Here is a 14530-nt window from a genome sequence, read left to right on the forward strand (position 1 = left end):
TGTCTTGTAATCCATTCATGCTTTTGATCACGATTATGGGAGTGTTTATGCCTCTGCACCTCTGCAAAGCTATGGCATTCGACCAAACTTCTTGGATAATTTTTCACAGCTTTAATATCTATCAACAACCTAAAGAAACCCCGCACAACTTTAACTACATCAAGCTTGCGAGAGTTAGTCATAATCACATCGTTATAAAAATGCAACATGGCTTCAATTAATAAAGAAATACAAATTTTTATTATTGACTTGATTTACATGCTTTGCAAAAACATCAAAGTATGGCACAGTGGAGAAAAATAATATCCTATCATTTAGGCTTGCTCATGTGATGAAATGCATTTGATACAGTGACACACAAATTGCTGAATGAACTGAAATGACAGGAGGAAGACTAAATTCATTTGTCTCAACTAAAAATACAAACCTCGAGTCAGGACAGAATGGTGGTGTAACACGAACATGAAATTAGGTGTCAAAAGTGTTTTAAAAAAGTTAAAATGTGCTTTCGTATTCTCAAAATAAATAATTGTGTTCACTGTAACAACCGTGTTGTGTGTTTATAGCCATATTTATTGAACTTTACAATACAACATCTAGATTTAACAACTCATAAACAGAGCTTCTGTGAAAAAGCTGTTTGGCAGAGAGAAAATCCCCCAGATCCACATTTATCATCTGATCCATGAGTGACCACACTCCTAAAATCTGGGGATCTGCTCTGTGAAACAGCTTTTTCCTCTGGCTGTAACTTTCTTTTTAAATGCATGGTTTTCATCATAGTGGCAGTGGCGAAAGACATAATGCTGACAAGCCTGTAAACCTGAAGCTTCTTTGATTAAACATACAAGCATCACAACATAAATCCTATTGTAATAATTTACTCCTACAGCGAGATCTTCTCTTCATCAATCTCAAACGCTGTCTTCAAGCACATCTGTTTTCATGTCATCAGGAGCCAGTGGTTCAAATTAAATGAGTTGTTTTGGTGGTACATCATTTTTTCCTACATGACTAAATGCAAATATTTTGCCGGATGAGTTTTAGGAATTACTGTAAATTTAAAGCCTTTTTTTCCCCCCATTTATCTAACCTTGATGGTCAAAACTGTTTAGGTCAAACTGAATTCATTGATGTATGTTCAATAGGAAAACAGCCCAAAAGATTCTGAATAAAATAAGAGACTGTTCATTATCCATCCAGTGAATGTTGTCTGATCAATTGTGAGCTGTGTTCTCTGTGACAGCAGTGAGATAACAGTATTCAGTCAGACATTTCAGAAAAAACACAGTAGTATATAACCGACGTTGACCTACATCTACGAGCAGTGTTTTTTTTTTTTTTTTTTACAGCAGGTTCAGACTATTAACAGTGTATTTATGGCACGTGTTGCACAGCAGCTCATTTTTCGGTGTCGCAAACGAAGAAAAAAAGATTAAACCTGAATATACGAACGGCATCTTCAACAGGAGAAATAAATATCCCAAGCTCACAACAACCAAGAAATCATTCATGAAAAGACTTGAATTCTAATTAAATGCCCAAATTCAAAAGGCATTCACCTTGATACTGACAAACAACCCAACATGTCAGTGGCAGAAAATCCATAAACCGCTGGTTCTGTGGGCAAAAGGCACAAGTCATGTTAAGTTCCACCTAACATTCAATATATTACACAAGCTCCCACTTTGTTATACTTGGAGACATTCTTCTATTTCCACCAATAACATGAACAAAAGACGTGTAACTAAACCTGCTCTAACATGCACATTTGCTGTTGTCGGAGCTCTCTGAGAGATCCAGGTGGGTTGGCCCGTTTGCTCGGACGGTTCCATCGGGGATCCAGGACTTGTCCACGCATCGCTCCATCCTCTTCATGATGAGGTCCAGCAGGACGTCCACAGCCTGGCCCACGTTCTGCCCGTTGGCCGCACTTGTCTCAAAGTATGGGATCCTGTCCACAAACCAGACGCAATGCTAAATAAACCTTCTGGGTTTCGGTGCTCATTTTCCCCTTTTAATCATTTTTAGCTTCCATGAAGCTCAACAAAATAAAGTCTAGACCTCAGTAATTTGAAACTCAGTAGTTTGTTTTATAAATGCAAACAAAGGCACTTCTGTGATTCGTAAACTGGGGATGTTATAAATGAACAGCGCAGCAGCAGGTTGCATGACGGTACAACACGGTGACACACACGACTGTGTGGAAGTAGTTAAAGACACATTACAAACTGCAGTCCTATAACTGTGTTTTTAGTAAAGGTGTGTCTGATGGGGGCAGAAACAGGATATTTTACATGAGTGCACAAATATTTGCTTTTCACAGAGGACCAATTTAGACTTAGGTTCTCCTGCACAGACTTGGGCAAACAATACAGCCACTGCCTTTTTGACAAACGTTCCAGGGAGAGGTTGGTGGAAGCGCACACACATACCCATACTGCTCTGCCAGGTCACGGGCTTCGTTCTCGCTGACGGCTCTCTGTTCTGATAGGTCGCACTTGTTGCCGCAGAGAACGACATCTGGACTCTCACAGTACGCGTGAATCTGTAGCTGACCTGAAAAATACGTTAGCGCTCCTGTTTTAGGACGAAGGATGTTCAGAAGCAGAGGTGACATTCATTTTGAATTCTGCATGGTTTGTTTTTTGTAAACTGATTACATGAAATGTCCAACGCAGTTTTATTTTTCCTCATAAACCATGTGCTCAATATTTAGAGCTTCTACTCTCTCAATGAAATTAAATTTGTTTTTATTCTTCAGGAGACGTACTCATCCAGTTCCTGACGTTGAGGAAACTTTGCTCGTTCGTGAGGTCAAACAGAAGCAGGAAACCCATCGCATCTCGAAAGAAAGCTGTTGTCAAACTCCGAAACCTGATATTCAGGAAATAAAAAATTGATTATAAATATGAGACGCATTAAAAAAAAAGTGAACTGTAGGAGAGGCGGGTCACTTACCGCTCCTGTCCGGCAGTGTCCCACAGCTGCATGTGGATCTTCTGTCCTTTCCCCGAAGCTCCATCAGGACCTGTAGATTTATATATCTGAGGGAAATGAAAAATATATCTGTTATCTTTTGTTTTAAAAATAATATGGTCAAAAAGTTGCAGTATAATTCGGTATCTGTTTTAAGACATGACAAGCTGATACCACGTCAACATATCCCACATCTATTAAAACCAAGCTTGGAGACTTTGATAAATATTACTGACAATTCCGTCATGAACACAGGGTGGTTAAAGACCATCCAGGTCTGTCAAGACGCTGTTCAACAGCCGGCCTTTAGGCCAGATTTACATGGAGACAACCACCTGGAAAGAGGAACGTTTTTCATTTTAGAAAAGTTAGGGGTGCAGATTGTATGTTTTGATCAGTACACATGGGAAGGTGAGAAACGCTTCAGTTTGCATGCAGACTTGCAATGCGGTTGGCTTCTTTAAATGAAGAGCAAAAACAAAGCAAGATGGACAAAGTATGATGACAATCAACATATTCTGATTCCGATTTAAGAGTTCTCGCTCTCTGTGAGGAAAGGTTTTTCTTCTTCAGCAGGACAATGCCAGACCAGATACTGCATTCAAAACAAACGTGGCTCCATGTCGGAGAAGTCTGCTGGCTGAGCTGGAAAAGCAGGCCGAACCTTTCATCAATACAAAGAAATCTGGCAAAAGACACAAAATGAATTTCAGAAAAGAAGCCTAAGAAATGTTGATGTGCTGGAATCAGAGCTCACATGAGAATGGGACAACAACGCTCTCCTCAAACTGCAGTAACTGATCTTACAACACAAAAATAAACACGGCTTTTTAACAACCTTTTTTGTGATGATTTATAGAAATTCAAAGTGAACCTACGTTTGTCATAAAAATGTCTCTATGATATCCTTTAAATATATTCTACAACTGTAATACACATGATTCCATATGCATCATTTGTTGACATATGCAGAACAGAATCTTTAAAAATGTTTTCCTTGGAAACAACGGAAACCCCTAAAATCAGGAAAGACTACAGGGTCAATATGATCGATTGGTTGTATTTCCAGGAGCTGGAAGAAACATTAGAGAGAACAGTGTAAATTTGGCGGAGCTGTTTGCCAATGCTCTCAAGTGTTTATTCTTTAGGAGGGTGCTGCCTGCTGCTCGTGAGTCACCACTCAGATTTCAGTTGCAACATTCATCAGAGGCCCTTTGTTGCAGGAGTCTTACTTAATGTTTAGGGAATGTATTTAAGCTCCTAATCGGGGAGTTGAAAATGCTCGTGGCACCTATGGACATGAGGAAATGCTGCATCGCTGCTCTGCAGCATGAATTCACGTGTGGCTTTGAATGGAGGGAATCCCAGACATTCCAAAGCTGGCTTGAGGAAACGGTTTCAACTCACCACTCGTTTTTCTCTGAAGTCGATTCCCACTGTAGTGATGAACTTTGAGTTGAACTTGCCATCTGTGTACTGGTACAAGAAGCTGGTTTTTCCCACGCCAGAGTCGCCGAGCGCCAGGAATTTGATGAGGTAATCGTACTCCCCATCAGACATTGTGAGTCCTTAGTTTCTGAAAAACAACAACCAAGAGGTCAAATTCACAAATACCTGGATAAATTATGAAAGGGTCAAACTTTTGCAGACAGTCTCTTCAGGATTTTTTCTTTACACGTCTATTGATGAACCAAAAAATGAGCCCTGAAGTTGCAAATATTTTGTCAACTCAATAATCTCATCTATCAACATAAAAAAATCTGTTCAAATATGTTTCCGTGTGCTGGTAGCACAAAAAAAAGTCATGAATCTGGCAGCCCTGGCGCCTCCGTCCCTCCCACCGGCACAAGCGGTAAAGAGGGAGGAGAGATGGCGAGAGTGGGTTTAATCCAGCCGGGTGTAATCCTGAACAATCAAATGAACGCCTCTCCTCGCCTTTAAAAGCGGTGAAGCAAAGCGCAGTGCTAAATAAACAAGAATAAATATTTTTTTATTTCCTTGTTTTGCGGTGAGCAACGTGCTGCTCCGCCACGGCGCACAGGGATGAAAGAAGCCCATTTCAGTTTCTTTATGCTTTTGCACAATTCTGGTTAAGAGTTATGATGCAAATAAATAAAAAAATATCTGTCCTATACCTTGAAAGACCACTCACTCATTCATTATTACTGACTTGATTGTATGTATATGTATTTGCCATATATTATTGTGTTTTTAGTGTAAAAGATGCAATGTTTAAAAAAAAAAAAAAAATCTATGTGTTGGCTGAGATCATGAAATTATTGAGTGTGCTCCTTAGTACTGTCAATCTAACTACAGATCACAAACCGCTGGAAGAAGGAAACACAAAACAATTTAAAACGTTTCCAGTGGCATGTTACTTGCAGGCATATATTTGCATCTTTGACAACGCACTGTGACGTAAGAGTTGTTGCATCTTGCCGACACAGTAACAGGAAGTATTTTAAATTCCTCGGCTTCTCTCATGCGGAAAACAATACTACCAACACAAGTATTTGGTCCTTTCATTTCCTTTCAGTAACCTTAACTTCACTCTGGTCATTAAAAGACAATTGTTAATCACACGCTGGTGAAGAAAATGAGAGCACAGGTGAACCGTTTATGTGTCGAATCAGACAACTGAATGTAACATCCTCATTTGCGGTACTTGAGTGATCAGGGCAAAAACAGTTTAAGCAAGGTGCAGATGCATCATGTGACGACCAGGAAGAAAAGCATCGGGGGGAGTCTGCATTCTTTAACTGTATCCCTCACTGAACCTTTCATCTGGCGCCATAAGCAGCTTAAGGTCTCGTGCAAAATCAAGATCCAAGGTCAACGCACCGTGATGGAAATGGTTGCTCCAAGCACTAATGTGGCCAAAAATGGTAAAGTGGCTCCTCTAAACCCAACAACGGCGGATTTACCAGTTTTGACTCCAGTGGATGAACAAAGCTTTACTGTTAAACAGTGAAGCCCATTTACATAGTGTATTTAATGATCATCATCATTACATTTCATTAAAACATTTTTGGATTTAATTTGTGCTTAAAGCATTTGGGTGTAATATCCATATCAGCTTTTAATTCATTTGGTTTTACCCTCAACTCTGGACAATGTTGTACATTTCTGCTTTTCATTTCTGACTCAGTTTTTGGTAAAATACTCATTTGGAGACATAACGGAGTTTAATAACAAATTAAAATGATTTGCAGAGGTATGTTTAGCATAATTTCTTAGTGAAAATTACTGCAACAAAAGAGAAAACAATAGGAAAAAAACAATGAGTGTAACTAGTGCTCATGAGGGTTTTTTTTTTTAAGAGAATCAGTGGAAAATGATCAAAAGAAAACAAGCTTCTGGCAGAAATAATGTTTTTGTCAGGAGAAAACTCAAGTATTATGACTTAGTTTGCCTCAACAGAGACCTAAATCCCATGAAGACCCTGCGAGATGCCAAAGAGGCAAACGATTAGCTCATTCTCCTCCTAATGCAGACTCACTGCAGGTTTCACACAGAGGAAACTTTCATCACAGTCGTTACCGAAACTGGTTGAGTCCAGACACACACGCCGTCAGGCACTTCTGCAAACTGAGTGAAAACTCAATTCATACGACTACAAAAGACATGTGCTTGTATTATCACAGTATGGACAATATTTTCACATCAGTCTGTGTGCTTTGTGTGTTCAAGGTTACTAATTAGGTTTCACAAATAATCTGGGTCATTTTATATGTGAACAGTCAAAGGTTGATAGAGTCATTATGTGAAATATGAATAATTTTGAATACTTTTTATGGAAACAGTACTGTACATCAGCATCACCACAACATTCAGACGAAAAAATGGTTCACATTAAATGTGAACATTGCACTCAGTATTTTATGAAATAAACATTGGAAACTAAGATCTCTCTGATTCCATTCATGCATTTGGATTTTAAAGACACTTTGAAGAAGTGAACAGTGGCATTAAAAGAGCTTAGTTGCAACCTAATCTAACTTGTGTGCACTTCTATACCCGAGTTCCTAGCATCTTTAAAATCCTGAGTCATAATAAAATATGTGCTTCTGCAGCAACAGATATCAGAAGTGACACAAACATGCAAAACCACAATGAGGGCGGGTTTTATTTGCAAATTTCTGCCGACTGCTATCAGGCTAATAAGAAAACTGATGCCCACTGAAATACAAAATCTAAAAAAAAAAACCAACAATCTTGTAAGCGATGGTTTAAAGACACAGAAGTAAATGCCTATTCGAGGTGAAGTCAGTTGAGTGCAATTTGCAAAAATCTAAAATTGCGAGAGCATTTCCTCATTACACTGCACCTCCCAGTGCCATGACAGGGTGAGGAGGAAACCAGCTCTGATGGCAGAACATGACTGTCTGCTGTTGGGCAAGGAAAAAACTGAATGCAGCAAACAAAAGGAGCATGAGAACCTGTCTACAGCGCTGCCTCCAAGACAAACCTCTCCGAAACAACATTTAAAGAGAAAACTAAAAGTTGAAGAGGCCTCCTCGTCCAGACATCTGTCTATCAAAAAATCTAAAGTCACTTCCCCTCATTACCTTTTAGTGATCAGGGTTAAACTAACTTGAGGTTAAGGAGGAATAACACTGGGAAGTCTCACTTTTCCCACAACCTTGTAAGCGACAACAAACGGCTCCTTGTAGTACTCTCACTTAAAACCGTCACATAATACCAAGCTCCTCAGCGGCAGAAAAAGGTCTTGCAGTGTTTAAACGGAGGAGTAAATGCCTACCTTTAACTTCATTACATTTATTTCCCAGAAATACACCACCACCACCACCATCTGATGTAGGACAGAAACAACTGCTGTGTTTGCGGAGGATTATCCTCTGACGCATGTTGTGACAAGAAAGTGTGAAGGAGTCTTAACTAGTCTTACCTCGCAGGGTTTCACCCATATTCGATCATACTGAATGTTTAGGACTTTTGAAACACTCGGGTTGCAGTGTTGTAGACATCAGCACACAGAGAGGATCCTCAGCTTCTTTCTGTGTGAAATTTGCATATTCTCCAAGTGCATGCATGGTTTTACATTAGTGTACCACTTTACTCCCACAGTACAAGCACAGTGTGCTTTATGAATTGTCTTTTGACCACTGACGTGATTTTGTGGTGCGTGTCTATTTTTTCCCCTTCCCCTGGATCCTGCCTTTAGTCGTAAGCAGGGATCTGCTCCAGCCACAGTCAAAGCACAACATGGTACAGAACACTGACAGATATAACTCTAACAGTGATGCAATAATCACACATTTCCCACTGTAATCGACCCCATTTACGGGTTAGCTGTATTAACAAACCATCAGAACAGGCAACTCTTCATTGGCGTTAATATTACTGGTCATAATATTCCCAAATCAATGCATACAACTCAAAAAAAAAAACCAACAACAAAAAAAAACAACAAAGAAGAAAGAAAATTTAGAAAAACATACCAAACAATATTGATTCAATAAAACTCATGAACCCCGCTATATAGAGATCTGAAACCACACAAGTAGTTCTGAGTGCCCGATCTATTAAGTCTGACTGAATATCTGAGCAGATATTAGAGAAAGAGGCTCTCTAATCAACCAGCCATTGTGAATGAGGAATCACCAGGCTATATGTCTGGCCCTGAGAAAAGAAACTTCTGAAAAGCACAAATATGCTTCCAATTGGTTCAATAAGTCCAAACATAATATGTATTTTATACTACTAACAGTAAAAAAACTCTCATAGTAACGACTAACAACATGATACAACAAGCATTCTTACTTTTAAAAACAAAGATATAAGCAGTTATCTAACTTATGTATCAACTAATCATATCATCTCCAAAAGATCAAGTTTCCAACCGTCTGTGGCTCAAGCTGAATGTGGGCAAGTTAGAAAACAAATGTGTTCAGGTATTCAACACAAACAACTAAACAATGTGCTGAAAAAGGAGGGAACGCTATTTCTGCCTGTTCTTCTCCAGTTAATCATGTTCTCAAATATAGTAACTGACAAACTGAGTAAAACTATGATGATGATCTTTTGATAAGACTGCAGAGGATGTCTGAATGCTACGCTTATTTAAAACATAACTAGACGATGGAATCAAATAGACCACTTCATAAAGGATCTTTTGTAGTTGGACTCTAAAGAAAAGTTGCCCGCCTCAACACAGGCATGAAGACTGACAGCACTTGAGTTGGTTTATTATTTGACACTTCATGGTCACACTGACACATGAGGTTGGTCAGATTTTGTTATGTAGTTTCTCTGTAAACTCCCTAAAATCAGTTTAAGCGCAGCAAACTCAGAGCTGTACCTTGGTGTGTTTTGGTATTTTCTTCAGCACCACCCCCCCCAGTAGCAAATAAAAAGCTGCTTTAATCATTGGTCACGGATAGAGTGGAAGACCCACCCTGGGAAACTTTCCAACTCGAAGGGGGGCTGGCTCCTTGGGAAAATCCGGACATGCAAACACTGTAAACTTCACCTCACCCAGTCAAGATAAGGCTGGCACCAGCCAGGTGATGGAGGTGTTGAGCGTGCATCTTCAAAACAGGCTGATAACCACGTAGTCCTTAAAATTCCATTTGGGCATTCATCAGCAGCAAACAGTGTTGCTCATGGAAAACCATCATCAGGCTGAGGCAAAAACCCAAAATCAATTAGCCCAAACAAAATGTAATGCTGCTCAGCTGGTCCTCATGTGGCTGTCGCTGCCGGCCATGTGACCTCTGAGGAAAGAAACTTCACTTCATCCTGCCAAGAGGATAACAGGGGTGCCAGCTTCACACAGCTCCCTCGGGCACTCTGACTGCTGCATGCCTGTTTGAGCAGTGGGAAACATGTTCATACTTCCTGCTGGGAGAAAGCCTCAAAGCACAGTGTGTTTCAGCTAGCAGGAGGATCAGGCAGGTGGAAGAAGGTAACCTCGTGAGGGGACTTCGAAAAGAAGCCCCTCCTCAAGAAAAATACGAGCGTGAAGTGAGGTTAAAAAAGGTCCCCCAAACTCGTGTGAACTCCAAACTAAATCTACAGGCTGCTTTCGGCGACTTGACATTTCCTGAAAACTCTGGTAGGAAAGTACTCACCAGCCCCGGGGCGTCGTGAAAGCTGCTCCCGCTGCTGCTGCCGCCGGAGGAACTCAGAAAGTCAGCCGAAATCTTTCCCCAACAACACCCGGAGGGGTTTACTGTCTCTGTCCCCGCTGCTCCTGCTGCTGCTGCCGGTCCGTTTGAGTAGACATGGGAGCAGCCTCATTAACAGAGGGGAGCACCACCTTACAGTCCGAGCTGGCTGCAAGGAAACAGCTCCTCCCCGCGGAGACACAGCTCCGCCGAGCGGGGCCGAGTGGAACCGAACGTGACCGAAAGGAGCCGAACAGATCCGAGGCTGCGATTACGAAACAGAAACATCCGTGAGAGTTTAAAAGCAGATTGCAACACCTCAAACCCAACAATTTAATTCACCCATGTGATTTGTGAAATTCTTTCTGTATTAATTGAAAAAAAAAGTGGAAAAACTTTGCTGCACTCACTTGCAGGGGCAGTTCCAGACACTCTGGAGGCCCCAGGCAGGAGTTACCTATAAAGGGCCCCTCATGTTGAAACTTTTAAGTCAGACACTGTTAACGCAAGTTTTTCAAGAGAACATTTTTTAAAATTTTTTCCAGAGTGTAATGTTTTTTTTTCTAAAACCTTTTTTTTCTGTAATACATCATTGCATCTGCACAAAACAGTAAATAATTTGTGCACTTGTGCACAAGTGCAAGTCGATCGGCAATAAAAACAGTACAGGATTTCTGAGTGTTTCAGCTGCTGATTCTCTTAATTTGGGAACTTTCCTGGCATTGTGTACATGAACTACATCTTTTTGGATCAGTGAAACATGTTTCAAATTTACCAAATACTAAGTGAGCCCATATGACAGAGGACACCGTAAAGGAGCTTACACCGTACTGTGCACATGAGGATGAGTCACATTCCAAAAACAAAACTTCAATGGCCTAGTATGAAAACTACTCCATGTTCACTGTTTCTATGGTTTTCACATGAACAGTGATCATTATAATAATGCCGCCTTTAAAAAAACAAAGATTTTCTGAAACAAAAATAGAAAAAAATGCTCTTTCAGCTGATGTTTTTGTATAAATAGGGCCTTTGTGCACCTGCTGCTAGTAAATATCAATATCTGAAATCAAATCCTGATGAAATCCGTGCCATTTCCGTGACCTTCTCCTGACACGTTTGACTTAAAAATAAAAGTTTACAATCCAAAAAGTTGTTTTCACAACTTTTTACCAGAGGCATCGGAGACAGAGTGTCAGAAGCTTTTCACTGTATGTCATTTGCATGCCATTTGGTTAGGTGGAGACATGGTCAAGAAAAACTAAGCCTGGTAGAAAGACACCAAAACAACTACATTTTCCTCAAAAATCCTAACGGAGGACACAATAAGAACGTTTTACTAAATAAATTACCATATTTTTATGTGACTAACATTTAAAAATAGACACATTTCATTTTGTAGAGAAAAATGTTGCTTCTTTCTTGATTCTGTGCACAACAGATGTAATTTTTGATACATTAATAAACCTGGGAACAGTATAGCTCGTGACTAAATAACAAGCAGGTTTTTTATATATTTTTTCAACGTCGTTCCAATGGTCCTTCAGTACCATTGTAAACGCTACAGAGCTTTACAGGCCTGACATTCCAGTTTGATAAAATATCCATTTGGTAACACATTTAGGGGCATTATTTTCTAAGTCATTTATTTATAGAATACATTTGTTACATCGTAACATGTACAGAAGAAAGCATAAATGACAGTATAAGGCAAACTGAATTGAGGCTTTTTCTTTTTTTGCATTCTTTTTCAAACATTTGAAAAGAAAACTGGTATGGAAAAATGTGACAATATTTCTTTTGTGATAGCACAAAATGGACAATTACACATTCATTTGTATACTTTTGTAACCACACAATGCAGCCGACTGGAATAAAGAGGTCACTCTGGTTTGTTTGGGCTCCAGCTGTGACAGTCCTGCAGCCTGTGATTGTTTTTGGCTTCTGTCTGTGAAGTTTTTCCTGAGAGTGATGAATGTTTTCAGTCTGTTTCACGCTCTTTCTTTGGCACATCCTGGCCGTGCTCCTCTGAGGTCTTTGGCACTGGCTCGAAATACGGCCTGTAGATATAAATACCGCCACACACTCCGAGCACTGCGGCCAAAGCCAGCTGTGTGAATGGCAGTCTTCGTCGAAACATGACTTTTCCGACTTCAGACACTGGACAACCTGAAAGAGAAACGATGCAATCTCAACACACTTCCATTCAAAAGCTTTATGGGGCTTTAGCTACTTCACGCTCTGTTGAATGTTACATGTTCTTGCCACATTTAGAGCATGTTGCATGTAGGTTGTTACCAGTTCTAGCAAAGTGATGTTTTGCTGACCGGGTTTGAAGAAATTCAATAATTTTACAGCAGGTCCAAAGCTACTAAAGAAATACTTTTACATTAATAACCACGACTGAACTACAACATGGTCTCGTACAAGATTCTCTACTATGAACATCTGGATGATTTACTCTGTTAGTGAGCAGTCACACGACTCTTTGTGTGTATCTGTAAAAGTCTTTTAAAGTCAAAGAACATCTTTAATCTACTTGGTCTGGTGCTCTTTCAAAGCATAAGGAGTATCCAAGACACCAGAGCTGGACTAATGTAGCAATACGTGAACTGAGACGTGCTCTACATTGTCTAAATATTTCTTTTATGCAAACTCATACTTGAAGAACAATAGATCTAATATCTAATTTTACACACTAACTCTAATCAGAATAATGGAATAGTTATGCATACATTTAAGAGGGTTGTGGACTGATAGAGCCTCTTTTCCTATTGCAACATTTTACAACTTCATTTGTTATATATCTTAGTGTGTCCATCAGTGTAATGGGTTGGAGTTAGGAGATACTGGATTTGCGAAAAGAAAAAAAAACCACAAAAAACTGGAAATATATAAACCAATTCTATATATCATTGTATTCTGTTTTTCTGTATTTCCAAATCAAAATAAATAGAGAAATCACAGAATCAAATAGAACACTTTATAAATCCCAGAAGTAAATTCTTAACTAATAAATTAAAAGTACTCTTGTCCTCAGAAGTTATAATATGAAGAAAATAATTCTTCATTCCTTTCTGAGCCAATGAAAAACACGTATATTAACATTTGGTGATCGAATTTCTGATAAACTGAAAGACACAGCATTCCTTTATTTGTAGATAAAATTGTCCTTCTCAAAAATAAGAATACTGTAGTTGTTTGTCTGAGCTCGTGAAGCTGAATTTTTGGAGCTATACGATTCCGACAGGGCAGCAATACCACAAATCTATAGCAATTTTATAGACCACTTAAAACTTAACTATCTTAATATCAGACTTAAATACACACATAATGGAACTATGAGATTAATAAAACTAAACTGATATTATGGTAAAACTGTCGGGAACAATTTCATTACTGAATGATTAAGTGAACTTCCATTAAAAATATGAAAATTAATTTTTTTTACACAAAAAGACCAAACATAAAATCTTTTAATTTGTAAAAAAAAAAAAAAAGGACACAATCAATGATATAACATGACACCTTGCGAATGAAGTGTTCATTCATTATGTTAAACACACACACACACACACACACACACACACACACACACACACACACACACACACACACACACACAAGTAATATTCTGGGTTAAATTTTGCTTTGAAATACGGATAGTGACATTACTTGGGTCTGGATGATGCTCCCAGATAAATGTACTGAATTAGAGTTTGACGGTCTTATGAAAATGTCTGTGTAAATGAGTATTCAATGAAATACTAGTGAGTTCTGACACTATTACTGGGTATTTTAGGGACTCTTATTTTGACAAGTCCATCCAGTATGCTAACTTACAGGCGCTAACTGCATGTAGCTACGAGTCTGACAGGAGGTCTCATCCGCTGCGTGAACAGTTTTCTGTGAGGTTTTTGACTCACCGAGGACGCGGCGTGAAGAACGTGTCTGTGAGGACCTCAGCAGAAACACACGGACACAGAAAGAACGGGTGAAAACAGAGAAAAGAGCAGCAGCATGTCCCCCATTGAGGACAGGAGGACACTCTTCTTCTACTCTGACCTGAAGCAGAGCAGTAGAGCAGCGAGGCGGCGGAGCAGCGCCCCCCAGCGGAGAAGGGCGAACACTGCCTTTAAAAAAAACTGATCTCCCTTGATTCAGAGGACTGACACGCCAGACCCTGAGATGAACAGGCCAAATAAAAGCATGGGTAGATGGAGAGATTTTATTCTTTCAAACAGTGGGGACATGCAGTGATCGCTTTTAGTGCTGTTTGAACTGCTTCATGGCTGAACACTGCCTGAGCTCCCCCGTCAGTCTGTTCCAGTTTCACTCTTCAAAAGAAAAACGTAATGTTTTTAAAGCTGTGAGGGCAGATAGATGTTTAAAATTTTGCTTCCCGTTAATTTACCCCCCAT

At 39.6% G+C, this 14530-nt stretch overlaps 2 protein-coding genes across 2 annotated transcripts; both read right to left on the reverse strand.

The window, feature by feature from the left end:
- Positions 1-1266: 1266 nt before the first annotated feature.
- Positions 1267-10284, reverse strand: rab27a (RAB27A, member RAS oncogene family). The gene is made up of 6 exons (XM_030097436.1): positions 10074-10284; positions 4387-4555; positions 2962-3047; positions 2774-2877; positions 2436-2559; positions 1267-1954 (listed from the first exon to the last, which is right to left on the reverse strand). The coding sequence occupies exons 2-6, from the start codon at positions 4537-4539 to the stop codon at positions 1759-1761; spliced, it is 663 nt and encodes a 220-aa protein (XP_029953296.1). The 5' UTR covers positions 4540-4555; positions 10074-10284; the 3' UTR covers positions 1267-1758.
- A 1020-nt stretch (positions 10285-11304) lies between these two features.
- pigbos1 (PIGB opposite strand 1) lies at positions 11305-14164 on the reverse strand. The gene is made up of 2 exons (XM_030093164.1): positions 14036-14164; positions 11305-12278 (listed from the first exon to the last, which is right to left on the reverse strand). Exon 2 carries the CDS (start codon positions 12247-12249, stop codon positions 12091-12093), a length of 159 nt encoding a protein of 52 aa, XP_029949024.1. The 5' UTR covers positions 12250-12278; positions 14036-14164; the 3' UTR covers positions 11305-12090.
- Between the last annotated feature and the right edge of the window lie 366 nt (positions 14165-14530).

Source organism: Salarias fasciatus, chromosome 1, assembly GCF_902148845.1.
Source record: "Salarias fasciatus chromosome 1, fSalaFa1.1, whole genome shotgun sequence".
Taxonomy (NCBI): Eukaryota; Metazoa; Chordata; class Actinopteri; order Blenniiformes; family Blenniidae; genus Salarias; species Salarias fasciatus.

Bases quoted from the DNA above. Each gene is read 5' to 3' on its own strand.
- rab27a (XM_030097436.1), bottom strand. From the start codon at position 4,539: ATGTCTGATGGGGAGTACGATTACCTCATCAAATTCCTGGCGCTCGGC. The intron at 2,878-2,961 runs GTAAGTGACCCG...CCTGAATATCAG, and splicing joins GACACTGCCGGACAGGAGCG to GTTTCGGAGTTTGACAACAG. The intron at 2,560-2,773 runs GTACGTCTCCTG...CGTATTTTTCAG, and splicing joins CAACGTCAGGAACTGGATGA to GTCAGCTACAGATTCACGCG.
- pigbos1 (XM_030093164.1), bottom strand. From the start codon at position 12,249: ATGTTTCGACGAAGACTGCCATTCACACAGCTGGCTTTGGCCGCAGTG.